The 27,989-nt window shown below is 41.1% G+C and overlaps 1 protein-coding gene and 1 long non-coding RNA gene across 3 annotated transcripts in view; one reads left to right on the top strand and one right to left on the bottom strand.

The window, feature by feature from the left end:
- DPY19L3 (dpy-19 like C-mannosyltransferase 3) overlaps positions 1-253 on the top strand; it is a 70,850-nt gene extending 70,597 nt beyond the window's left edge. For both annotated transcript variants that reach the window (XM_079908166.1, XM_079908167.1), the window contains one exon: positions 90-253. In XM_079908166.1, coding sequence (XP_079764292.1) covers positions 90-251 — 162 coding nt within the window. In that variant the 3' untranslated portion in view covers positions 252-253. The remainder of the gene's footprint in view (positions 1-89) is intronic.
- LOC307179263 lies at positions 202-27,988 on the bottom strand. The gene is made up of 2 exons (XR_013825351.1): positions 27,798-27,988; positions 202-3,197 (listed from the first exon to the last, which is right to left on the bottom strand). It is a non-coding gene; the product is annotated as an uncharacterized lncRNA (long non-coding RNA).
- Between the last annotated feature and the right edge of the window lies 1 nt (position 27,989).

Consider the following 27,989-nt stretch of genomic DNA (forward strand, 5'->3'; position numbering starts at 1 on the left):
TAAAGAAACCCAATCCCTATTCCTACTTCTGTTTGTCTTTTGTAAATATGATTTTTTTCCAAATTGTATTGGTTTTGTTTTGGCTTTAGATGATGGATGGCCCAGGAAAGAATGATCCAGATTTGAAACTTGCAGGCCACCCTCGCTTTTGCGAAGAGATAAAAAGAAACCTGCCCCCCTACACGGCATACTTCACTAGAGTGTTTCAGAACAAAACATTCCACGTTTACAAGCTATCCAGAAACAAGTAACAGAGCTTTCTATTTAATCTCTATTTTTGATATGTGAAACTCCATCATAATGAAACTCAATAGATAATGTTTCAAATGTAATTAGGTAACCGGTACCTTAAAGCTGTGATATGATTAAGTCTACAAATGTTTACACAAGCGTTACCATCTTTGAAAGTATCTTATACATGCTTCAGTCTTCGTCTTGTTTCATTAATGTTCTTTAGCCTAAATGTTTTCAACTTTCTAAAAGTGATCTAGAATTTTGTTGTTGGGGAGAACAGTTAAGTGTTCCATAGGTAGCCTGAACAGCTGCATATCATGTTGGAAATCTAGAGCCTCTTTCAAGATTTGAAATACTTCTAATTTTTAATTGACTTACAACAGCTATAGTTGAATTGAATTGAGGGGATACATAATTAAATTATTTAATATTTTTTCACTAGTGAAGACCAACTGGTGGCTTTTTAAAAAGCTCTCTATTGTCCTGTTTCACCTAAAAATTTTATAATGTTTTTAATTTGTCATGCTTTGAATATTTTTTTAAAAATCATGTTAAGTCTTCATATGTATCTAAAATTTTTTGTTGTGCTCCATCTGAAATGTAATGTGTAGCACTTCAGTAGTATGTGTCAGTGTGTGTATGTGTGTACACGGGCATGTGCATGAATGTTTTAATGCTGGGCACAGAAAAGTGTTACAAGTTCCATATTGTAAGTCCTTAAAGCAGCAGAAATGTTATGTAGCTGAGTAGAATTTGTTACTGTATAGTGTTACTATTTTAAAACCTGTTGATACTATTTAATCTATCCTGCAAGTAAGAAAATTCTTCTTCATTTCTTACTCATTCAAATTTACTGGGTTTGCAAAATTTTGTAAACTCTCTGTTTTTAGCCTTTGTATTTTTTACAGCCTAGAACCTTGCAAAGTCTTACTATTTTTAAAATGTTGTATCTTAACTAACTCACTACTATGATATTTTTGGCAGAGAGCATTTTCATACCAAGTTTGATTTGTGGTCTCCAATCTTACTGTGAGGGCCCTTGATAGGTGGTTCTTTTTCTTACTCAAAGGTAACCAAGTGCCTCTAAGTCATGCTTATTTGTAAACAACGAAGAGGATTATGTGTACCTTGTACCTGCTCAAAAATTTTTTGATAATTGCTTTTGTAATTAATTTCTAATGATAGGGACATGTAAAAGTTACTGATAAAAGCATATTGTGTATTTAATTAAATCAAGATGGCTAATGAAATTAACTTTCACCTCTCATGCCAGTTGGAAATGATTTAAATATTTCTCCTTGCAATTGTGTTGAAGTAAATCACTGTAGACATGAAGACGGATATGTCACATGTTCAAATGATTTTCTCTTCAGCTACTACTTAAGCGGTATTCAAAAAGAAATTTTACACTACCATGTTGGGTTCAAGGAAGGATACTTGGCTTTTATCAAAACTTATTTAAATAAAAAATTGACAGTAGCTGGGTTATTAAATTATGCAACTGAAACTCCTGAATTATATCTTTCTTGTATCCTTTAATAAGGTTGGAGACCACTGCAGTTTAGGATAATACAATAATAAAACATTTTAATCAGTACTGAAACTTTAATTAAGCCAGTAATGATGCATGCCTGTTGCAGCTGACAGCATGGGTCAGTCCATCCTTCAGTGAGTGCCTTACTCTAATTGAAACCAAGCACATGTAAGGTACAACGTGTTCGACTATCTAGTTACGTTTTTAAAACCCTCTATTACCTTCTCAGAAATATTTCAATTTATTTTAAATATTCCTGTATTATTAATCTATGCATTTGGGTATTTGGAGTTTCAGTATACAAGAAACATGTACTTAAATTTTTATGCTTATCATCACCACATTGATCACATACAGTAATCCTTTTTTCACAGTTTAGGTGCCATTTGTTGCCAAAACACTTAGTGTTCAGTCTTTAGTGAAAAATATAAAGTGCCAAAAATTCTTGCAAGACAGAATCCATACATACACTCTTTCCAGAACACTGTGACCATGTATAGTTGACATTTTTATTTCCTGATGACCAAATCTCTTAATGAATCATGTGAAATATTTTTAGTGCTCCTCAGTCTTCTCTTTTATGACCTTCTCATTGGAGTACATGGGAGGAAAGAGAGGAAAAGCGGCTGACCCTGGCTCTCTAAGCTCCCTGCCACACGATCTCAGTGGCTGTGCTAATGTTTGGTAATATCCTCAAATTACGGCTGTATTTTATGGGTAGAAAGACCACTTGATTTTGCTTCAGAGTTAGCATTCAAAAGAACCTCTAAGTACAGTAAGTGCTCTTAATTAACCTTTACTTACGTGACTCACCGGGTCCCTTCACAGTCTCCATCCCTCTTGTAAGCTGACTTCGGCCCAGCACCAGTGGGGGCTGCTCCCTGGCACTCTCAGGCCTCTGCTCTCTCCTTTGAGTTCTCTGCCTGCGCCAACCTTGTCTGCATGCTCTACTTCCCGCTGTAAATACACGATTCAACATAAACCCAGGAAATTTCGCTCTAAAATGGAAGGGTTATTTCTGCAAAAATTAGCTTGAATGCTTTGGTAAGATTTGATAACGGTTGCCACTAATGAAAATTACTTTTAAATTAATTGTGGTTGGGAAAATTATAAAATATTGGGATAACTTAAAATTCAAGAAAATGTCTGAGCTTAGATTGCTTCACAGATTTATTTTAGTCCTCATTTCACCTTAAAAAAAATCTAGACTGATCAGAAGGTATTAAAAAGTACCCAAATCAGGGCTTCCCTGGTGGCGCAGTGGTTGAGAGTCCGCCTGCCGATGCAGGGGACACGGGTTCGTGCCCTGGTCCGGGAACATCGTACATGCCGTGCAGCGGCTGGGCCCATGAGCCATGGCCGCTGAGCCTGCGCGTCCAGAGCCTGTGCTCCACGATGGGAGAGGCCACAGCAGTGAGAGGCCCGTGTACTGCAAAAAATAAATAAATAAATAAAAAGTACCCAAATCATATTATTGGTATGATTTATGCAAAAATAAAACTGTAATCATTGGACCCTTATGCAAAGGAAAGGCCTCGGCTTTACATGAGAAGATGAGCAAATGAATGTACAGTTATACATTTGAGGTTATGATTCCCTACTTTAACCAACTTTAACTTCATTAAATGACCAACTACTGATACCGATCACAGTGGCTAATCTACTTCTACTAGAGTTGAAAGGTTCCAGTCACTTTATTACAGACTTAAAAAGTAGGAATTCATTTCAGATATATTAGCCAGGAGCATAATTAGGTGTTATCTAGGCCATTTGTTGTCCACTTAAAGGTGATTTTCTTGACCTTTGTGAGATCAACTAAATAAATAGGTGTGTGTGTGTGTGTGTGTGTGTGTGTGTGTGTTGGGTTGGTGCTGGTGTTGGCAAGGACATATGTAGATATTTCATCTGGTCTGCATCTTTACAATTAAGTAAAAAGGTTTATTCTGATTGCACATGAACCTTGTAACAATTGTAGCTCATCTTTGGCCAAAACGTACCTGAATTAACTAGAAATAGTCCATTTTTAAATTTTCATTTAAACGTTGGAATTAATAGAAGGACAAAATGTTCTCAGATCATATATCTTGGCCAATATGCTCCGAAATGCTTATATATGGCAACCTTTTGGCATAGAAGAGAGTGCTTGTCTGTTCATGGAAAAAAACTTTTAAACTGAGCGAGTGGCTTACTCTCTTGTGGCAATTGATTTTCTGTACTTAATATCCTATGGGTAAAATCTTACAAAGAGCTTTTATAATTTGTTGTACTGAATTGTATGAAGACTGTGTACTAAATAAAGCTAAGTTACACAAGATGAGTGTCTTTCATTTCTTTGAAGGTCAAAAACCAAGGAACTGGCTTATTGAAGTGTATTAGATATGTGCTAAATAGAGGATAATCACTAAAAGATGGATGTGACAGGGTCTTACTTGTACTTGCTAATGTTGAAGGGGTTTCTGTTTTTCACAAAATTTGGTTTGATCGCTGCTTATTTGCTTTACTTGAACCTCAAGCTTATAGTTAAGACTTGTAAAGAGAAGGCTGCTGTCAGCTGAATTTTTCCTCCAAGAGATAAATGCTGTTGTTTTGACCTTTGGCATTGTTTCTACTTCTTGACTAACCTCTCAGTCTTTAGTAACTCAGGAAAATGGGTGGTGGTTCACATTTTTGTTAAGAGTGTATAGATCACAAATATGCTTGATGTTAGGTCGTTCAAAGCAGATATTGAAATTCCAAGCAGAAATGGTCAGGGAGACGGATATACTTCCAAATAGAAGAAAACGGCAGTGGGATCTCAAATATTCGGTACTGACTCTTTAAAGTATACAATTCAGTGTACTTACTAAAGCTATTAAGTACAAAGCTATTAAGTACATGTTGCTAGAATGGTCTGGCAAATTAAGAATTACAAACAAGATAGATAAGCGAGAGATTCGGGTTATGAATGAACTGAACGTGTAATGGTTTGACATGTGACACAGGCACGTGGCAGATGAAATGCTAGTTCTCTGCCCCTCATCTCAAACCTTTTCAGTTTTTTTTTTTTTTTTTTTTTTGCCACGTCACACCACGCAGCACATAGGATCTTAGTTCCCCAACCAGGGATCAAACCCATGCCCCCTGCCGTGGAAGCACAGAGTCTTAACCACTGGACCTCCAGGGAAATTCCCCTTTTCAGTTAATTTGATATTTAGACATTTGCTTTGTAGGATTGTTCTTCGAAGTGCAGATAACAGAACTATACTGTAATGTGAAATCAACTTAGTGGGTTGCAACCAACATTTAGTGGTTGAGAGAGAGAGAGAGAGGAAAGAGGGAGGAGGGGGAGAGAGAGGTTAAGGGAAGGGAGAGAGTGGACAGCCAATACGGTAAATATAAGTTGTTTTGTGAAATATTTGTTTCAGTTATACATGTCGTTATTTGTGCTCTGGGGTGCAATGTCAAATGTATTTCTTACTGTGAGTTTATAGTCAGTTTGAAAGCCATGCCTTTATAGCAGGGAGGATTCTGGGAAGATGGCAGTTTGAACTTGGCTCTGTCTTGTCCCCCAACTCCACTGTAGAAGAACCCTTTGAACAATGATGATATTAAAGAATTATAAATTTTAGGTGTGATGTAGACATTGTTATTTTCTTAGGTCTTTATCTTTTAGAATATATACTGAAATATTTACAGGTGGAATTATATATGTATAGGGTTCATATCAAAGTCATTTTGTGAGGCATGTAGATGAAACAAGGTTGGCCATGAGTTGATATAAGCTAGTTTGGGATTTTTCATATAGAAAAAAAAGAAATTAACAAATCAGGAAACTAGGGAGATTAAAATTTAAAAGGTAAGAACGGAAATCAATTATCTAGGGAAATAGAATAAACAACCCCTCCCCACCCAAAAATGCTGCATCTTTGAAAAAGATTAATGAAAAAAACATCTGGTAAACCTGATTAAGAAAAAGAGCAAAACAAGACATAATCCACAGATAGGTTAAAAAGAAAACTACAGCCTGGCCAATACAGAGTCTTTTGCAGCAACTGACAGGACTACCATCTTTTTTTTTTTTTTTTTTTTGGCTGTGTTGGGTCTTCGTTGCTGCGCGTGGGCTTTCTCTAGTGATGGCAAGTGGGGACTACTCTTTGTTGTGGTGCGCAGGCTTCTCATTGCGGTGGCTACTATTGTTGCGGAGCATGGGCTCTAGGCACGCGGGCTTCAGTAGTTGTGGCTTGTGGGCTCTAGAGCACAGGCTCAGTAGTTGTGGTGCACAGGCTTAGTTGCTCTGTGCGTGTAGGATCTTCCCGGACCAGGGCTCAAACCTGTGTCCCCTGCATTGGCAGGCAGATTCTTTTTTTTTTTTTTAATATCTTTATTGGAGTATAATTGCTTTACATTGGTGTGTTAGTTTCTGCTTTATAACAAAGTGAATCAGCTATACATATACATATATCCCCATATCTCCTCCCTCTTGCATCTCCCTCCCACCTTCCCTATCTCACCTCTCTAAGTGGACACAAAGCACCGAGCTGATCTCCCTGTGCTATGCAGGGCAGGTGGATTCTTAACCACTGTGCCACCAGGGAAATCCAGGACTACCATCTTTGAAAGAAGGGAAGCACACAAGGTGAGTCCCAGTCTTACCCTGGCTTTCTCCCCTTAAAGTCTTTCCCAAACCATGGCACAGGGAAGATGGAGCTCAAGCGGAGAATGACAGTCTTACTGAAAGAAAGAGATTGGAGTTCATGGATGCACCGATGGCTGAGATTTGGTAGGAGTTGGAAGGGCAGGGTACCAGAGAGGAGGGAATTGCGAAAGAGAAAATCTGAGAAGTCCCTTTGGGTCCTTGGCCAATTCATAACCTGCACATGTATGGCTTAGCAGAGAACATCTAATAAGTAACAGAGCTGAACAGAGATTTCAGAGGTTATATAGTGCTGAGGAGATGCTGGAATTGGGGTCCAGCCAGCATGAAGAGGCCATGGTGAACCCCCCAATAATTTGAGACCCAAGAAAAGCTATACCTTTTCCTAGGAGTAGAGGCTATTATCCTATCTTTTCCTAGGAGTAGAGGCTATTATCCTATCTACCTGTCAAAAGCAAATATAAGTCTGCTATGAAGGATGATAACCTTATCCATGGCCTCAAATGATCTCTACAATTCCTTATATACAATGTCTAGCACTCAATCAAAAATAACTAGGAATAATAAAAAAGCAAGACTGAAACAGAAACTGAAATAGAAACAGAGCCACAGTCTAATTAGATATTGAAGTTTAAAGTATAGACTTTTAAAATAACTGCTTATTATATTCAAGAAATTAAATGACAAGATGGAAAATTTAGGTGAACTGAAAACTATAAAAAAGAACACAATGGAAATACTAGAATCGAAAAATGTAATAAATTAAGTACTCAGTGAAGGGTTAAATAGCAAATTAGACACAGCTGAAGAGAGAATTGATCAACTAGATGATAGGCTAGGAGAAAATATTCAGGCTAAAACATAAAGGAGAAAAGGATGAACAATGAAAGAGCATGAGACATATATTAGAACATTTCACTTTATACTGTAAGTGTAACTGAAGTCCCACAAAGAGAAGAAAGAGTATGGGGCTGTATGACTTTGGACAAGCTATCTGTACTATTAGCTTCAGTTTCCTTTTTTGTAAAATAGAGGTTTGATAATTACCTATATGGTCATTGACTGGATTAAATGACATGACATTTAAACCACTAGGCCTAATACTTTGTACATGGTGAGTACAATAGGTGGAAGCTACAGGGTATCACCATCATCATCATCAAAATTAGATAACAGGGCTTCCCCGGTGGCACAGTGGTTGAGAGTCCGCCTGCCGATGCAGGGGACACGGGTTTGTGCCCTGGTCCGGGAAGATCCCACATGCCGCGGAGCGGCTGGGCCCGTGAGCCATGGCCACTGAGCCTGCGCGTCCGGAGGCTGTGCTCCGCAACGGGAGAGGCCACATCAGTGAGAGGCCCGCGTACCAAAAAAAAAAAAAAAAAAAAATTAGATAATAAAGACAGATGTTAAAGAGCCCTTGGTAATTTTATGTGAGATATTCTTATGTTGCTATAGAAAATATCTTTAAAAAACAAAACAAAACAAAAACCTTTAGGGACTCGGAAGGAGGTTAACAGAACAGCTTGTAAGGAAATCAACTTCTTAGTAATTTCTGAGTTACATATTTACATCACAAAGAGAGGTGTGTTTGTGTCTGTGTCTGGGTGTGTATGTGTATAGAAGAGAGGAAAAAAGAGCCATAGAAAAAGACTGAGAAGCTGATGGCCTGCATGTTTTTGGAAGCAACGTCGTCATTATTGAAGATAAATGTCAAAGCCCTGCCAAAAAGCACATATTCATGAAGAAAGCAGAAGTGCCTGATTGTGTATGAATCTACTTAAGAGAGGGAGGGGAGGGAAGGAATGTGATTTCAGGATTAGCACAGTAATTAGAACAGCAGTGTGCTAATTAAGGCTCATAAATTTAATGAAACTATTAGCATTTTCTCTTGCAAGAAAAGGTGGATCCCCCTTCCCCCAGGAAATGACACCTGTGAACAATTATCTCTTATCATTGCTGTTAAGATTATTTACATAACTTGTGCTCATTCAGAATTCACTGCTGTTAATGCTGTTTTTTTTTTTTTTGTTTTGTTTTTTAACAATGCCTGATCTCATGCTAGATTCTCTCTCTGACCAGGAAACTGGGGATTGTTGCTAATTAACGGTATCGTACAAATGGACAAAACCATTGTTAGGGGACCTACTGTACAGCTATTCTGCTCTGTCTTTGTGGGCAGCGTTTTCGTTTGTTTAATAGAAAATCTGAATCTCTGTAAGAGCTTGGTGGTTATGAACAATACGAACACAACCTTCCCTGTGCCACCATTCAGCTCAGTGATTCCTTCCATGAGAACTTAGCACCTACTCTATGACAGGGTGAGGCCTGAGGATAGGGAAGGTCCTATGATAGAAACATGAATAAAAATATCCTGTTGTACTGAGTGAAAATGGTTATGATGATATGCTTTAGACAGTGCTATAAAAACTCCTCTAAGGGAAAACAAAGTTAGGAAGTTTCATGTTGGGAGTTAACAGAAAACCTAACTCTGGCTCAAACCATAAAAAAAAAAAGGGTAATTTATTAGCACATCAGGCCTTTAGGTAAGACTTAATCTAATGTCCCAGTGATTAAATGGACTCAATTAATATTTATTGATACCCATAGGCACTGGGAACACATTAGTGTACAAGACAGGCAAGGTCCATGGTTTCACTGAACTTATATTTTAGTGGAGGATACACACAATTGATAAAAAATATAAGAAAATGCCAAATGTTTGAAGAGAATTAAAATAAGATGTTGTGATAGAATGTAATTAGGGGGTTACTTGGTTTTAAGTGCTCAGAAAGGCTTCTTTGAGGAGATGGCATTTAGGATTTGACTGACTAGAAGGAGGCAAGTAGGTGGGAGGAGCCTGGTGCGACTAAGGGTCAGAAATGAGAACATGGGGAAAGGAGAGAGTGGCAGAAGTATGCAGACATCAGACCACATATGCCACAGTAAAGAGGATGAATTTTACTCCAGATGTGATGGAAAAACATTGGAGGATTGAGCGGAGTAGTGACGTTATCTAATTTTTGTTTCAAAAAAAAGTATCCATGGATGCTATATTCATTTTCTGTTGCTGCCATTATCAAATTACCAAGATACGCTTAAGGGAATTCCCTGGTGGCGCGGTGGTTAAGAGTCTGCCTGCCCATGCAGGGGACACGGGTTCGGGCCCTGGTCAGGAAAGATCCCACATGCCATGGAGCAACTGAGCCTGTGCGCCACAACTACTGAGTCTGCACTCTAGAGCCCGCGAGCCACAGCTACTGAAGCCCACGTGCCTAGAGTCCATGCTCCACAGCAAGGGAAGCCACCGCAGTGAGAAGCCCGCATGCCAGTGAAGAGTAGCCCCCGCTCGCCGCAACTAGAGAAAGCCCACGTGCAGCAACGAAGACCCAACGCGGCCATAAGTAAATAAACAAATTATTTTTTAAAAAAAGATATGCTTAAAATGTTACAGTTATGTTTTCTGTCAGTTTTGTAGTCAGAAGTCTGCATGGCTCAGCTATTTCCTCTGCTCAAAGTCTCACAAGGTTGAAATCGAGGTTCCCTTCTGAGGGTTCTAGGGATGAGTGCACTTCCAGCCTCATTCTGATTGTTGGCAGAATTCACTTCCCTGCACATGTAGAACTAAGGTTCTCGTTCCTTTGCTGGCTCTCAGCTGGGGACCACCCTTAGTTCCTAGTGCTCTCTCTGTGGTCCTTGCTATAGCCCCCTACATCTCAGGACCAGCAAGGAGGTGTCGGAGGCCCACGCTGCTGCATCACTTCTACCTCCTGTCTGCTGCATCTTTCTGATTTCAGCTGGGAAAGTTCTCCACTTTTAAGGGCTAGTGGCATTAGATTGGACCCACCAGAAAATAGAGGATAATCTCCCTGTCTCAAGGTTTATAACCTTCAACACATCTGCAAAGGCCGTTTTGCCAAGTAACATGACATATTCACAGGTTCTGGAGATTAGGAAGTGGAAATTGAGGGCAGGGGGCATTACTCAGCCTACCACAGATGCCGTGTGGAAATTAGACTTGGGTGGGCAGAGGGTAAGATTGGAAGCAGGATGACCAGTATAAGGGTACTTCAGTAGTCCAATTAAAAGGTTATGGTTTGGGCTTCCCTGGTGGCGCAGTGGTTAAGAGTCCGCCTGCCGACGCAGGGAACACGGGTTCGTGCCCCGGTCCAGGAAGATCCCACGTGCCGCGGAGCAGCTGGGCCCGTTAGCCATGGCCACTGAGCCTGCGCCTCCGGAGCCTGTGCTCCGCAACGGGAGAGGCCACAACAGTGAGAGGCCCGCGTACCCCCCCAAAAAAAAAAATGGTTATTGTTTGGGGAACAGAATGGTAGTGATGGAGAAGGAAGAGAAGTGGGGTTAATAGGAGGTGCTGATGGATTATACACTGGGAATAAGGGTAAAGTCAAGGGTAACACCTAGATTTTTTTTTTGACTTGGGTAACTGGGTATATGATGGTAGTGCCTTTTCTTGAGATGGAAAAGATTGGCATGATAGTCATTATTGGTGTTCAACAAATATCTCTGGTTCTCCCATCCCCCTGCCTCCCCTTCGGTTGTATGCAGTCCCATGACTAGTTCTGGCCAATGAGATGTGTCACTTCTGTGTCAGAGCATTTACCTGCCAGTGCAAAATCCTCAAGAACTCTCTCGCAGTTGCTGGCTGCAGCAGCCTGGGTCCTGAGAAAGGATGGTGTGGAACAAAGCTTCCTACCAACTTGCGTTCAACATGTAGGGTAAGAAATAAACGTTTGTTGTTTTAAGTCACCTTGATTTAGGGTTGTTTGTTATTGCACCTCAGTCTCACCTATCCTGACCTGACATACTGGGGAAGGAGCAAGAATAAAGAGTTATGAAGTGGCCGTGTTAAGTTTGAGATGCTTAATCAATGCTGTGTCCAGGAAGTGCGCCTCTCTGTCCACTTTGCTGCTCTCCGTCAATTAGTATTAACATATTATCTCCATCCTCATAGACCTCTTCCTGCTTCTAGACTAGCTGTCAGTTGCTCTCAAGATCTATATGCTGGCACAGTTCAGGTTCAGAGGGGAGACAGTATACTTCCGAGATAGCTCAAAGGTCAAAGAATGGAATTTTTCTGGTTCATGTGTCCGTCTTAGAACCAATCGCGGAGACCATGGGGATGGGTTATGTTGACAATTGAGGATAGTCAGTTTCTCCCTCTGGAGTTGAATGTGAGACAAACTGCATGTAAATCACATAGCTAGGAAAACCAGAGTATTATTGGGAAGGAAGATGCTGAGAATGCATGCCCAGTACAAGAGAAGAACACATTTTCAAGTTCCTATTGTAGGTCTGGCACGGTGCTTGCTGGGTACTTTGCTTGTATCGTCTTATCGGTAATGCCATCCTTCATGGAACCCATTATAAGCACTATTAATCTCAGCTAAAATTGTCGCAGATATCATGTATGTAACTTTTTTCCACCCACAGATTTCTTCTGACATTTTTTTTCCACGGAAGCTATGAAAACAGTAAGTAACATTTGTTTCCAGTGCCACAACTATGATAACTGGCCATGTAGAGAGATGTCTGCAAAACCTATGGTCTGCCCATCTGTAGCAGCTGTGTCACCTGCATTGCCACATCTGCTTCTCAGAGAGTTTGGCCCCTCAGCCTCTTTAACAGGCAGGAGACCACATTCATGATCCCTCACCACAGCTGTCTTACCCTAAGTCGGTTATCTTCCCTAAGTGTGACTGGAAATATGACTTCAGGACGCGACTCAGCCTCCACTGGCAATTTGAATTGTGAAATCATAGGGCTGGAGCAGCTATGTGCATGCCGAAGCAGACAAGGCCAGCCTCCACACAGTGAAGCAGGCACAGAAAGTGGCCATAAGGGGCTGTGTGACCACCCAGTGAAGCAGGGGGAGAAATACTAGGTTGTGGACGACAAGTGCCTACTTGTAGTCCCCCTGAGGCTGGCCTCATGCATTGTTCTTGGGTTCCATGAAGTACCCCTGTTACCTTTCCAATAAATTAGTTCTTTGACTTGAGCTAGTTTGTGTCTGTTTCTAATAACCAAATGACCCCTGATGAAGATACTCTATGAAGGCAAAGAGTTCTCCTGAGTCTGGCTTTCTTAAGGCAGACATCTCTTTTTGATGTTCTTTACTTTCATAAGACCATGTCCATACAGTTAACACAGTACTTGTCATCCTGAATTATGTAAGCTTCTAGGCTTCTCACTGTGCTGTGAATTTCCTGAGGGCAGGGACTATTTCTTTCTCATCTTCAAATTCCCAATGGACACTCAGAGTGAGCATATTGTAAGGGTTTATTGCATTGGATTCTGCAGTTAAGATCAGGTTCATATAGCCAAATAAAACTCAGTGAGCTATAGTCAGTCAGTTCCTTCCAGGGAGAGGAAGGGAATGAAATCATGGCGCCTAGTGAGCTAAGTTTCCCTTCTTACTACCTATCGAAGAAACTGATTCACCTACATTCTAAAAGGAATGTATGAAGATGAAATCTCCACTCAAAAATAACCAGGCATTCAATAGTCCAAAAAAAAAAAAAAGGGACTTTCCTGGTGGCACAGTGGTTAAAAATCCTCCTGCCAATGCAGGGGACATGGGTTCGAGCCCTGGTCTGGGAAGATCCCACATGCCGTAGAGCAACTAAGCCTGTGTGCCACAACTACTGAGCCTGCGCTCTAGAGCCCGCGAGCCACAACTACTGAGCCCGCTCACCACAACTACTGAAGCCCGCACACCCTAGAGCCCTCAAGCCACAGCTACTGAGCCCAAATTCTGCAACTACTGAAGCCCAGGCACCTAGAGCCCATGCTCGGCCACGAACGGTAGCCCCCGCTCTCCACAACTAGAGAGCCCGCGCATAGCAACGAAGACCCGACGCAGCTGAAAAGAAATAAAATTTAAAAAAAAAACAAAACCGGTGACAAAAAATATATATACATTAAAGGTTATCTATTATGTTATTATTGGATACAGTGCTCTAATATTTATTAGGCCAAATTTAATTTTGTTATTCAGATATTCAATATATATAATTCCTTATTTCTTTGCTGCTTCTTGTCAGTTGTTGAGAAAGGTGTTAGAATCTCCCACTGCGGCTGTTGCGTTTGCCTATTTCTCAGTTTACTCCTGTTAATTTGCTTTATATGTCTAGCATTAAGATTTAGAGTCACGATGCCTTCCTGGTGGACGAGTCTCTTTAACATCATGAAATGCCCCACTTAATTTCTAAATGGTGCTTACCGCCTTAGCTTACTTTGTCTGATATTAGCAGAGTCACAGCAATGCTCTTCGCATGGTATATATATATATATTTCCACCCTTCTTCTTGGAAACTTTCTGTATTCCTATATTTATGATGTGTCTCTTATAAACCTATAGTTGGGTTTTCTCCTCCATTCTGAAAATGTTTTCCTTTCAATAGGAGTGTTTAGTCTGTTTAGATTTTAGTGTAGTCACTGATTAATACATTGAGAGACTGATACTAAACAAGTGATTTTGCGTCCTTCTCAGGGCATCACATCTGAAGACACATGATACCATTTTTCTTTTTTCAATGATATTAATTTTGATCACTTAGTTAAAGGTGTTGTCCAATTACCCATTGTACAGTTATTAATTATGAAATGATAAAGAGTTAAGTGATGTGTGAGGAGATATTTTGAGACCAAAAACCCTGTTCTTCATCAATTCCAACTCCTCCCACTAGATTTACAACCCATCCCTGATCTTATTATTTCAATGTTCACATTCTTCTAGATTTGAACAGCTGAAGTCCTTCAAGCTAGATCTTGTCTTTTTTACACACCTTATTATTTATCTTAACCTTTCCTCTCTTTCCCGTACAATAAGACATTCAGTGCTCATTGTATGTGATTCCTTCCTGGGCCCTATAACCAAACATTTCTCTAAGGGGCTCTGGTCCCTTTGATAGGAAATGGTAAATATTTAGAAACCAAACACTAGATGCTAGGTGTGCTCATTGCTATTGAGCACCATGGCTTCTAGGTTTTTTCAGTGGACTATGTGAAGAAATATAGAATCACACACACACACACACACATGCACATACATGCAAGCACAAGAAAATTTAAATACATATATGTGTGTGCATAAATATATACACACACATGACTTTGCGCCAGTACAGCCATTTCCAACTCAACTCCACAGTGTTCTTCCTTGCTTTCCCTAAAGTTAAACAAAAACAAACAAAACAAATCAATATTTATGTCTCTTCTTTTGCAGTGAGAACCCCAGTTCCCAATATTATCAATCCAAAACCACATAGAATAGTTGCAGAATTGCTATGCCTGTAAGTCACTATGAAAATCAAGCCAACTCAGAAAAGTTCAGTATCTATTTGCAGGTTTTTTTGTTTGTTTGGTTGGTTTTGGTTGGTTGGTTGTTTTTTAGACTGAGGGTATATAGTCAAAGTATTGCGTTCAAATGTTACTCGAATTAAGCACTTCCCCATTTATTGTGGTTGTTATTCTTATGAAACACAGTTGGATTCAGGGATTTATGTTTGCATTTAGTTTTAGGTTTCCCCCTCCTCATCCATGCTGTTCTGTTTGTTTTAGTATTTAGAACATTAATATGAATACAAAAGTCAAAAAAATCAAAAATAGGGCTTCCCTGGTGGCGCAGTGGTTGAGAGTCCGCCTGCCGATGCAGGGGATGTGGGTTCGTGCCCCGGTCCGGGAAGATCCCACATGCCGTGGAGCGGCTGTGCCCGTGAGCCATGGCCGCTGAGCCTGCGCGTCCGGAGCCTGTGATCCGCAACGGGAGAGGCCACGACAGTGAGAGGCCCGCATACCGCCAAAAAAAAAAAAAAAAATCAAAAATATATTCTCAGAGAACTGTCACTTTCTCCATTAATCTTCCCACCCGACTTTGCTCCCGTACACAATCCATTTTACTAGTTTCTGGTGTTTATTCTTTCTTTGTTTCTTCTTGCAAAAATAAGCAGATGTGTGTATGTCTTCTTATTTTCCGTTTTTCCTTACACAAAATGAATATATTCTTTTGCACTTTGCTATTTTTGCTTAACAATATATCCTAGAAATCATTCCATATCTTTTCATAGAGATTTTACTCATTTGTTTAATAGCTGTTAAGCCCATTAACATTTTTTTAAATATGTATGTATTTATTTATTTATTTTGGTTGCACCGGGTCTTAGTAACGGCAAGTGGGCTCCTTAGTTGCGGTGTGTGGGCTCTTTAGTTGTGGCATGCGAACTCTTAGTTGCAACATGCATGTGGTTCTAGTTCCCTGACCAGGGATCAAACCTGGGCCCCCTGCATTGGGAGCGTGGAGTCTTATCCACTGCGCCACCAGGGAAGTCCCAAGGCCTTTAACATTTATTGATATGATTGATCTGTTTGGTCTTAATGCCCTCATATTGTTTTAATTATTGTGTATATTATATTTACTGTGTTTCTTTATATGCTATGTCAACTTTCTAAAATTATTTTTTATATTTAGGAAAGCTTGTATTTTGTTTCACTGATTACCTTTGTATTTATACCTTTAATGCTCTTCATTAGGCATAAATGAGAAAAACTCATTTAACTTTTACTATCTGGTGTCTCAGGTGTCTGTTTATTCTCACCTGTTATCTATTCAACAATCAATGACCATATTCTACTTTTCCCTTTTTCCCTTCTCCTTTTAGTCATAATTTCCCTTTTTCCCTTCTCTCCTTTTAGTCATAATTTTTAGTTGAATTCTTTACACTTAGTCAGAATATATTCTGTTTACTGTTACTTCTCCACGCTTGTCTCCACCTGTTGTAAGGTTCTTATATTTTACCCGAAGTGATATAGTATTATTTGAAGGTATTCTGTAATGAAGGTGCATATTGTAAACCTTAAAGCAATCTCCCCACCTCTCTCTCCCTTGCTTTCTCTCTCTTTACCATAATTTATCTGTAGCTATTTAGACCACACTTGGAGAATTAATGTCTTAATAAAATTGACTTTATCAAAAACCTTTCCAAGGAGTTCTACTTCCATACTGGTAGCATGAGGAATTCTGTGGTCCTGCTCCCCAGTGAAATAAGCATAAACTGGAAAATAATTTTTTAAATCCAACCATTTAAAGTCTCTGGAAATTTTCTTAAGGGCATACGGCAAACAAACAAAAAACATTTATTCAAGAAAACTTGGTAAAAACAGTACAAGTCTGTGGCGTTCGAACACAGCCTGTCCCCTCGTGCTCCCCCTCGACAGAGCATGACAGAAAGGCAGGTGCAGATGAGGACACAGGGCTCCCTCCCCAAGCTCCCTGCTGGTGGCTGCGGTATCTTCACAGGAGGCACAGGTCACCAGCGTTTCTTACCCCTCAACCCCAGCTGCATGTTGCAACGAATAGATTACAGGCAAGTGTGGTCAAGGGCATGGGGCTCCATTCTTCCACCTAGGTCCCCACGGCTGGAGGCTCTAGCTCAGGGATGACACACTGAAAACAGCAGGCCCTATTCATAGGGCTGAGGGTCAATGCCAGGAAGAGCAGGTTGGGAAGACCAAGAGCTACCACGCTCCACCACTGTCCTCCTCCAAAAGCAAGGGTGTCACTCAGAACAGGGCTACTCCCTCCGCCACCAAGTCCATATGACCCAGCAATCACACTACCTAAATGCGTTGAAAATTTATATCCATTTTTATAGCAACTTTATTCATAATCGCCAACACTTGGGAACAACCAAGAGGTCCTTCCGCTGGTGAATGGATAAAGTGCAGTACATCCAGCAGACGATGCAATATGACTCAGCACTGAAAAGAAATGAGCTATCGAGCCATGAGAAAACATAGAGGATCCTTAAACGTGCATTACTAAGTGGAGGAAGCCAGTCTGAAAAGGCTACATGCTGTATGATTCCAACTATATGGCATTCTGGAAAAAGCAGAACTATGGAGACAGTAAAAGGTCAGTGATTTCCAAGCGTTGGTGGAGAGGAAAGGCTGAACAGGCAGAATACAGAGGATTTTTAGGGAAGTGCATCCTCCCTAAATACACGTTGGAAGCTTGTCATTATACATTTGCCGAAGTCCCTACAATGTACACCACCAGGGGTGAATACTAATGGAAACTGCGGATTTGGGGTGATTAGGATGTGTCAGTGTAGGTTCATCATTTGTAACAAATGCACTCCTCTGGGGGGGGGATGCTGATGGTGGGGGAAGGTGTCTGGGGGTAGGGGGAGCAGGGAGTAGATGGGAAATCTCTGTACTCTCTGCTCAATTTTGCTGTGAACCTGAAACTGCTCTAAAAAATAAAATCTATTTCTAAGTTAATTAAGTGAAAATCAGTCATAACACGAGCTCAAAACTAACAAAGAAAAAAAAAAAAGCAGACGATTTGAGCCTGCCGTGTAACGGCAAGATTATAAAACATGAAGAATGACTACTATCCACGATCCGTTTGGGCTTTTCCAGAAGGACAGTATTAAAAGATTCGGCATATTAGCAGCTGAGATTTCAACATAAATCATTAGCCCATTAACATTTCTGTGATATTTTATGATAATATACAAACTCCATGAGTGATATTTTAAGAATTCTAACCCAAACAACTAGTGAGCCGTCTGTAAAATCGAAGCTGCTTTCTATCTGACCACCAAAATCTAATGGTACTTGTTACATTAAGATATTCGAAATTAATTTTCCTTCACATATATAATCCACTCCATTAAACTTAAATTATAATGCATATTATTTGCTAATTTTTTCTAATATCCTTCCAAGAGATTTGGAGGAAGGTGGCACAAGGGCTAAATGTTCTGCCCCAGCGGCATCACTCGATAGCAGCATGACCTTGGACAAGAAACACATAAACACAGAAACTGTGTCTCAGTTTCCTGAACTGTAAAAAGATTAAATCAATAGTCTCATCCCATAAGGCCTGAAAGGATTAAATTAGTTAATAATTTAAAGCTCTCCAACAGTGTCAAGCATGGAGTAAGCACCTAATAAATATTTACTGCTGTTATTAACACAATCTTGACACTTCTTAAAAGGGAGTTTGGCTTGTGTAATTATTCTTCTTACCCAATGAAATAAAATGTTTACCCCTGGTGTGACGAGATCATCTATTAATAGACACTTCCACCCTTTTTTTTTTTTTTTTAACTCCATGACCATTTTGAAACACTTCGTACCATCAGCAAAAAGTAACTCTAACTTCCCAGAGCACTGGCCGCGATGGGACCATTCCAAGCATGGTCCCGTCAGAGAGCGTTTCTAGGTGCCATCCTCTAGGCCCTCTTGTTCCCATTTCCACAAGACTCCCTCCCTCCCTCCATTCAACTCTCTGCTCGGATATTACCTTCTACGAGAGGCGTGCCCTACTCACTCTAATGCTGCTTCCTACCAGCCATCAGTGCCTACAATTACACTTCTGCTTGTTCTATTTTCTATTTCCCCCACGAGAATGTAAGTTTCAGGAGGGCAAAGACTTTATCTTGTTCACTGCTCTAGCCTCTGCTTCCAGAAGCCCCTGCATGCAATCTAGCTGCCTTGGCCCCCTACATAAAAGAGCCCCCTTCACCCCATCCCTTCCACCTTCCTTTCCTTTAGAGTTTGCATCACCATTCTGTTTACTTATTTTCCATGCCCCCTACTAGAACAGTGTCTAGAACACCTGCCACCAATAAGACACCCAGTAAATATTTGTTAATGGATAAAGAGTGTCTGGCACATAATAAATCCTTAGCAAACGTGCTGAATGAGTCCATGTCCCTGAAGATGTCATGGAAAGACTAAAGGAGGGGCTAGATTCCCATGGTCCATCAAAGCATCATAAAAATTTCCAATCAAAAAAAAAAAAGAATAATAACCTCATTATATCGGACAGAAGGCACACTGGTTCTACCATAAAGCCATGATTGCTAAGCTCATTTGGGCCCTCAGCTTGGCCCAGAAATCCTATTGTGTTGCTGGTCGACGTACATTCTTTCTCGCTTTCCACAACAACCATTTCAAATCTTCTCCCCTCTTTAAACGTCTAGTCCCCTTCCCATCCTACATTCTCATACATAAAACCATGTCTTAGCTATCTATTGCTGTGTAAAAAATTACCCTAAAACTTCGTGGCTTAAAACATAAAAAGCATTTGTTATCCATGGTTTCTGCTGTTCAGGAGTCCAGGGGGGGATTAGCTGGATACCTCTGACTCAGAGGTTATAACTGGGCTTCAGCCAAGTTGTCAACGGGGTCCGCGTCTCCCCTGAAGACTCAAATGGGACAGGATCTTCTTCCAAGCTCATTCCCATGGTTGTTGGCAGTGTTTGGTTCCTTGCAGGTTGTTGGTTAGAAGGCCCCCTCAGTTCCTCACCTGCTGAACCTTTCCATGGGGCAGCTCACAACATGGCAGCTGGCTTTCCTCAAGTGCATTGCCTGCAAGAGCGTTCGAGACAGAAGCCACCGCCTTTCAGGTTATCTCATATTTGAAGTGGCTTCCCATGACTCTGCCGTATTGTATTCAGTGGGAGCAAGTCAGTAAGTCCAGCCCACACTCAAGGGAGGGATTACACAAGGGCATCAGCACCAGCAGGCGCCACTGGGGGCCATCTCCAATTTTACAGAGAAAATAGAAGCCACGGCACAAGAACCTTCTCATCTCCTACTTCCTCATCGGCACGGTCCTATTATCGCAACAGAGAAGCTGCCCTACCACCTGTGGTTTTGTTCCCATTTTGATCCTTCTCAAGATGCTTGCAGAACGGATTATCCCTCCTTTGTTACACGGTCAACCTCTCAATGCAACTGGGTCTTTCTCATCAGCTTGTCAGTGTACTCACGACTCTTCTGACAGAAACAAACCAATAGAAGCACAAACCAGATCAATCTAAACCCTCACATCCTCGCCTTCCAACATATCTCTCTATTTCTCTCCGTTGTTGAACGGTCCAAATGCCCTTCTCCTTTCCCCCCACAAAAGCTGCATATAGTCGCTTTTCAACCCGTTCCAAGGTAGATTTGGCAGGATGACTTGACTAGCAGAGCCCTTGCTGGTCTCCCCAGTGATGCCACGAGATCTGGTGAACCTTTTTAGTCCTTGTGCTCTCTTAGTTTTAAACACTGGCAATTTACAATAGCCAAGACATGGAAGCAACCTGAATGTCCATCGACAGATGAATGGATAAAGAAGATGTGGTGTATATATATATATATATATATATATATATATATATATATATATATATATACACCATGGAATATTACTCAGCCATAGGAAAGAATGAAATAATGCCATTTGCGGCAACATGGCATGCGGCCTCATACTAAGTGAAGTAAGCCAGACAGAGAAAGACAAATATCATATATCGCTTATATGTGGAATCTTAAAAAATTATACAAATGAACTTATTTACAAAATAGAAACAGACTCACAGACACAGAAAACAAACTTATGGTTACCAAAGGGGAAAGGGGGTGGGGGAGGGATAAATTAGGAGTTTGGGATTAACATATACACACTACTATATACAAAACAGATAACCAGCAAGGACCTACTGTATAGCACAGGAAACTATATTTAATATCTTATAATAACCTATAATGGAAAAGAATCTGAAAAAGAATATACATATATATATCCAAATTTATCCAAACTGAGATATATATATATATGTATATATATACATATATATATAACTGAATCACTTTGCTGCACACCTGAAACTAACACAGCATTGTAAATCAATTATATTTCAATAAAAAATAAAAATAAACGCTGGTGACCACTCCATCCTTTCTGAAATACCCACTTCCCTTATTTTCTAAGACAGTGCTCTCCTGATTCATTCTTATTTCCCCGGCCTCCCCTTCTCTATCTCTTGTGCAGGCATATCTTCTACTTCTTATCCCTTTGGATGTTAGAGTCCCTCAGGGCTTGGTCCCAGGACTTCCCTTCTCCCCTGTATTTCCTCTCCTAGTGACTTACCATGTCCCCGCTTCCAGGACCACCTAAATGCATATGACTCACAAACTGAGTTCTCCAGCCCAGACAAGTACGTACTGGCCTATTCAACATCTCTTCCTTGCGGTATCAAAGGCAGTTCAAGTTCAGCATGTCCAAACAAGCTCATTATTTCTTCCTCCAAACCTGTTATTTTTCAGTATTCTCTAGTGTATTTGTTTCTGGGGCTGTTATAACAAATTACCACAAACTTGGTGGCTTAAAACAACAAACTTATGCTCTCACAGTTCTGGAGTCCAAGAGTCTGAAATCAAACCTCCCTCGGAAGCCTAGACCTAAGGGAGAATCCTCCCTTGCTTCTTCCAGCTGTTGGTGGCTCCAGGTGTCCTTGGCTTATGGCTGCATCACTTTAGTCTCTGCCTTCACCTTCACGTGACCCTCTCTTCTCCTTGTATGTCTCAAATCTCCCTCTGCCTTTCTCTTAGAAGGACCTGGAAAAATCCAAGATGATTTCATCTCAAGATCCTAACTTATAAATACCTCTGCAAAGACCTTTTATTCAAATAAGGTCACGTTCACAGGTTCTGGGACGTCGACATCTGAGACCACCATTCAACCCACTCCATCTACCTCAGTGAACAGTACCTTCATCCATCCTGCTGTTCAAGCCAGAAACCTGACTATCCTTGCGCTATCTTTTCGCTCGCTCCGTACCTAACGCATCCAGAAGTCATTCTACTTCTTCTACATGTATCTGTCACTTCCCTCTCCTTACACAACCTAATCCAAACTAGCAACACCTCTCTTCTAGAGTCCTGCAGCAGCCGTCTGTCTGTGTACACCTAGCCCTGTGCCCAAAGATCTGTTCTCCATATACTGCGGAGGAGGTGTTTCAAAACGCAAGTCTGAGCGTGCTGCCCCGCCCACTTCGTCCCCCATCTTTTCTCTGCTCTTATGAAACGAACTAATAGCAGTAACATAGTCCATATTGAAAATGAAAATGAATTAAGAGGATAAACTTTAAACTGTGAAGTCTTTAAAAAGGTGATACGTAGCAGGCAAAGAAATGTTTTGTAAAGCAGTTAAGAGGGGTCACTACAAAAACGAATGGTTTAGCACACACCCCTATGTTCATAGCAGCACTATTCACAATAGCCAAGACATGGAAACAACTTAAACAACCTAACAATCGACAGATGAATGCATAAAGAAGATGTGGTACCTATATACAATGGAATACTACTCAGCCATAAAAAGAATGAAATAATGCCATTTGCAGCAACATGGATGCAACTAGAGATTATAATACTAAGTGAAGTAAGTCAGAAAGAGAAAGACAAATACCACATGAAATCACTTATACGTGGAATCTAAAATAGGACACAAATGAACCTATCTATGAAACAGAAACAGACTCACAGATATAGAGAACAGACTTGTGGTTGCCAAGGGGGAGGGGAGTGGGGGAGGGATGGACTCGGAGCTTGGGGTTAGTAGATACAAACTATTCCATGTAGAACGGATAAACAACAAGGTCCTACTGTATAGCACAATCTCCTCGGATAAACCATGATGGAAAAGAATATAAAAAAGAACTTATGTGTGTGTATAGCTGAGTCACCTTGCTGTACAGCAGAAATTAACACAACATTGTCAAATCAACTATACTTCAATAAAAAAGTAAATTAAACTGCAAATCTTCTTAAAAAGATGAATGATTTGGAACGCAGCCGGCTTGACACCCGGCACTTTAACACACTGCAGCCTAACCAGGCCCCTTCTCTGGTCTATAAGAAAACAAAGTCTCTGGACACTGATGTGCTAAAGACCATCTGCCTCCCTTCAACACTCATCATGTAGTAAATACTGAGATGGCTGGAACCCCCCCAGAGGATTTCTGGCAGCAGCACTTTAAACTCGTCTGCTTTTCCCACGCTCATCTTTCCTCATAACTCTCCAGCTGTAATACCTGAATAGGAGCTGCCCAAATGGTTTCGAAATGGAGTGCCTCGAAGTTACCAACTTTCATACTCCTGTCACTACAGAGCAGTCTGCTCCAAGTTATGTTCTAATAATAGCTCAGTGGAGACCTTACAGGTCCAATGGAAGCAAATTTCTAGCAAGAAAAATATGACGTTCACCAATCCATCATAAACTACCTTCTGGGCAGCCACGATGTATCGCAGTACGCTGGTTCTTCTCTGGCCTTAACAAGGGTTTTGGCCCCAAACCAGTGAGATGGAGAGCAAGGTGATTTTATACAAGTGAAATGCTCCCTTCACATTTCTGTGTCTTCAGCATAGGCTTAATTCTGCTGCAAAGAGCCCTAAAATCTCAGTGACTTAAAGAGAGGAAGGGTTATTTCCCACTGTTGCTACATATCCAGCAGGCTGACTGGGGCTTTCCATCAGCTGTCCTCCCTCCTAGACTGATTGATGAAGTAGCCCCTGTCCGGGATGTGCCTGGTCACTATGACAGAGGGAGAGATGGCTTTGCGGGGTCTTGCACCAGGAGTTAAAAGGTCTGGCCTGGACACTATAAAACTCTCAGAGTAAAACATAGGCAGAACACTCTATGACATAAATCACAGCAAGATCCTTTTTGACCCACCTCCTAGAGAAATGGAATTAAAAACAAAAATAAACAAATGGGACCTAATGAAACTTCAAAGCTTTTGCACAGCAAAGGAAACCATAAACAAGACAAAAAGGCAACCCTCAGAATGGGAGAAAATATTTGCAAATGAAGCAACTGACAAAGGATTAATCTCCAAAATATACAAGCAGCTCGTGCAGCTCAATAACAAAAAAACAAACAACCCAATCCAAAAATGGGCAGAAGACCTAAATAGACATTTCTCCAAAGAAGATATACATACTGCCAACAAACACATGAAAGGATGCTCAACATCATTAATCATTAGAGAAATGCAAATCAAAACTACACTGAGTTATCACCTCACACCGGTCAGAATGGCCATCATGAAAAAATCTACAAACAATAAATGCTGGAAAGGGTGTGGAGAAAAGGGAACCCTCTTGCACTGTTGGTGGGAATGTGAATTGGTACAGCCACTATAGAGAACAGTATGGAGGTTCCTTAAAAAACTACAAATAGAACTACCATATGACCCTGCAATCCCACTACTGGGCATATACCCTGAGAAAACCATAATTCAAAAAGAGTCATGTACCACAATGTTCATTACAGCTCTATTTACAATAGCCAGGACATGGAAGCAACCTAAGTGTCCATCGACAGATGAATGGCTAAAGAAGATGTGGCACATATATACAATGGAATATTACTCAGCCATAAAAAGAAATGAAATTGAGTTATTTGTAGTGAGGTGGATGGACCTAGAGTCTGTCATGCAGCGTGAAGTAAGTCAGAAAGAGAAAAACAAATACTGTATGCTAACACATATATATCAAATCTAAAAAAAAAAAAAAAAAGGTTCTGAAGAACCTAGGGGCAGGACAGGAATAAAGACACAGACATAGAGAATGGACTTGAGGACATGGGGAGGGTGAAGGGTAAGCTGGGATGAAGTGAGAGAGTGGCACTGACATATATACACTACCTAATGTAAAATAGATAGCTAGTGGGAAGCAGCCTCATAGCACAGGGAGATCAGCTCGGTGCTTTGTGACCACCTAGAGAGGTGGGATAGGGAGGGTGGGAGGGAGACGCAAGAGGGAGGGGATATGGGGATATATGTATACATATAGCTGATTCACTTTGTTATACAGCAGAAACTAACAACATTGTAAAGCAATTATAACCCAATAAAGATGTTAAAAAAAAAAAGTCTGGCCTGGAAATGGTTCATGTCTTTTCTGCTCATGATTCAGTCAACCACCAGCGGGCCCCAAAGTGCACCCTGCAATGAGCTCGGAAATGGGGAGAAGTGGAACTACTGGCAAACTGAAGATTATCACAGTCTGTGCTTCTTGTCACTAAATATTTAGACCACCCTTCTTCCCTACAAGCAATATATACTTACACCCCCAAGGGCGATAACCAAAAGTTCCATCCAATCAGGGCATCAGGCTTAAAGTCCACGACCTATGGGTGTTGCACAGGAATTTCTAAATTGGGTTGAAGGAGGCGCTCTCTCCAGAGACTTAAGAACCAATTGCCAAGTTCTCTACTCCACCTCCAAAACTGTTGCCCCAGTCCCAACTTAACAAAGATAGAATACTCGTGGGCTAACAGCAGTCAACACACCCTTCAACAAGGGGAAGAATAAAAGGCACTCAGACACTCACTCTCTTTCCTTTTCTCTATTGTATTTATTGCATTTCACATTTCCATAGCATCATTTCTCTGCCAGGAATCCCTCCAGGCGCCATACACACATCAATTGACTTAATCCTCACTACAACCCCATGAAAAAGGTATGATCACAAACCCCATTTTCAGATGAGAAAATTCAACCAATGCATCTGTTCCAGGTCCCCCAGCTAGTACGTGCTGGAGCCGACCCAGCAGCCTGGCTCCAGAGCCGCTCCTAACCATTACACTATGCTATCTTTTCGGGGTATCTCCATCTCTAGAGGTTCATTTGCAAGTAAAATCCTCAATTAAGCTCGCAACCTAAAAGTGGGAAAATGCTTATTAAGAGAAGTATAGTTTAGTCTTGGAGGGAACAGATTTGTTACTGGAATCACCAGTGCCTACTCTACCCTCATGCTGTTGTCTTCGCCCAGGATGAGTTGGTGGGACACTCACACCTCTCACAGATGGGTCTCCCTATAAGACGGAACACAGATGGAACACCTCCTGCTCTTTGCTGTCAGAAAGCCTCCACGTAGAAAGCACTGCTGCCTTGTTGTATTGCCAGCAGAGGAAAACGCCAGTGAACACTTCCACGCTGGCGTGAGTGGCGATGGAAATGGAGCTTCTGGACCCAAACCAGGAAGTATTTTTGAAGACTGCCTTATATGCAGCTCCTGATTGCTGGCTATGAAGGGATGAGCCCAAGTGCTGCCTGAGCCCATGGTCTCCTCCAAGGGCAGGAAGAGTGAGCCAGCATGCAGAGAGAGGTGGTGGTGGACCAAGAGAATCCTAGCAGCATTCGGGTCCCAGGTTCCAGTCCCTCCTAGGAACCCCACGAGGTGGTAGACCCTTTCCTTCTAAAATTTGTTCAAGTTGGAATGACATCTCTTGCGATCAAAATGGGAGATATACCACAATTTATTTAACCAATGTCCTACTGATGCCTTTGAATTTTTCTAATATTTTTGCTAATGCAAAAAATGCTTGAAAATTTTTCTTGTTCTTTAAGTGGGTCAAAAGGCTGATCCTAAAAGTAGAATCGCTTTCTACTTTTAAAAAATTACTGATGCTTTTAAATTTACCAATACTTTAAACATTTTGTTGATATTGCTAGTCCTAAAGCAGTGTCAATGCACAGACTCTCCAGTAGTACATGAGGGACCTAATTCCTCACGTCCTCACCAGTACTTGCTATAATCAGCCTTTTTATTTTTTAATAATTGGGTGCAAATAAGTGATTTCATTTTTTTTTTATTTTATTTTTGGCTGTGTTGGGTCTTTGCTGTTGCGTGCAGGCTTTCTCTGGTTGCGGCGAGCGGGGGCTGCTCTTTGTTGCAGTGTGTGGGCTTCTCATTGTGGTGGCTTCTCTTGTGGAGCATGGGCTCTAAGAGTGCAGGCTTCAGTAGTTGTGGCACGTGGGCTCAGTAGTTGTGGCACGCAAGCTCTAGAGCGCAGGCTCAGTAGTTGTGGCATATGGGCTTAGTTGCTCCGCGGCATGTGGGATCTTCCCAGGCCAGGGCTCAAACCCATGTCCCCTGCATTGGCGGGCAGATTCTTAACCACTGTGCCATCAGGGAAGCCCCCATTGATTTAATTTGAATTTACTTAATTTGTGTGATTAAACATCCTTTTGTATTTCACTGATCATTCATCACTGCTTTTACTTTTTTTTTTTTTAATCTACCAGGGATTTATTTTGGTGTAAGGAAAAAGATGAGGATTCCAACTATTTTTTAAACATATAGTGGCTTTTCAACACTACACTTCTCTGAACAGTTACCTTTATCATAAAATTAATTCCCTATATACTTGGGCATAATCGTGAACTCTCTGGTCTGTACCATTCATTTGTCCCTCGGTCTTATTGATTCTTATGATAAATTAAAGTGTTAATGAAATAACCTATTAAATGAGATAGATTCTAAAATAGGGTCTAAGAACTAAATTCAACTCTATGTTGTTTACATGAGACACACCTGAAACAAACACCACCACAAAATTGAAAACAAAAGGATGTATAAAAATATACAGGGGGGAGGAGGGGAAGATGGCGGAAGAGTAAGACGCGGAGATCACCTTCCTCCCCACAGATACACAGAAATACATCTACACATGGAACAACCCCTACAGAACACCTACCGAACGTGGGTAGAAGACCTCAGACCTCCCAAAAGGCAAGAAACTCCCCCACGTACCTGGAGGGGATTAAGAGCGCTGCTTAAAGGAGCTCCAGAGATGGGTGCAACCGCGGCTAACAGCGCGGACCCCAGAAACGGGCATGAGACGCTAAGGCTGCTGCTGATGCCATCAAGAAGCCTGTGTGCCAGCACAGGTCACTATCCACACCTCCCTTCCGGGGAGCCTGCGCAGCCCGCCACTGCCAGGGT

The sequence above is a fragment of the Stenella coeruleoalba genome (genome assembly GCF_951394435.1).
Source record: "Stenella coeruleoalba genome assembly, chromosome: 20".
NCBI classification, from domain to species: domain Eukaryota; kingdom Metazoa; phylum Chordata; class Mammalia; order Artiodactyla; family Delphinidae; genus Stenella; species Stenella coeruleoalba.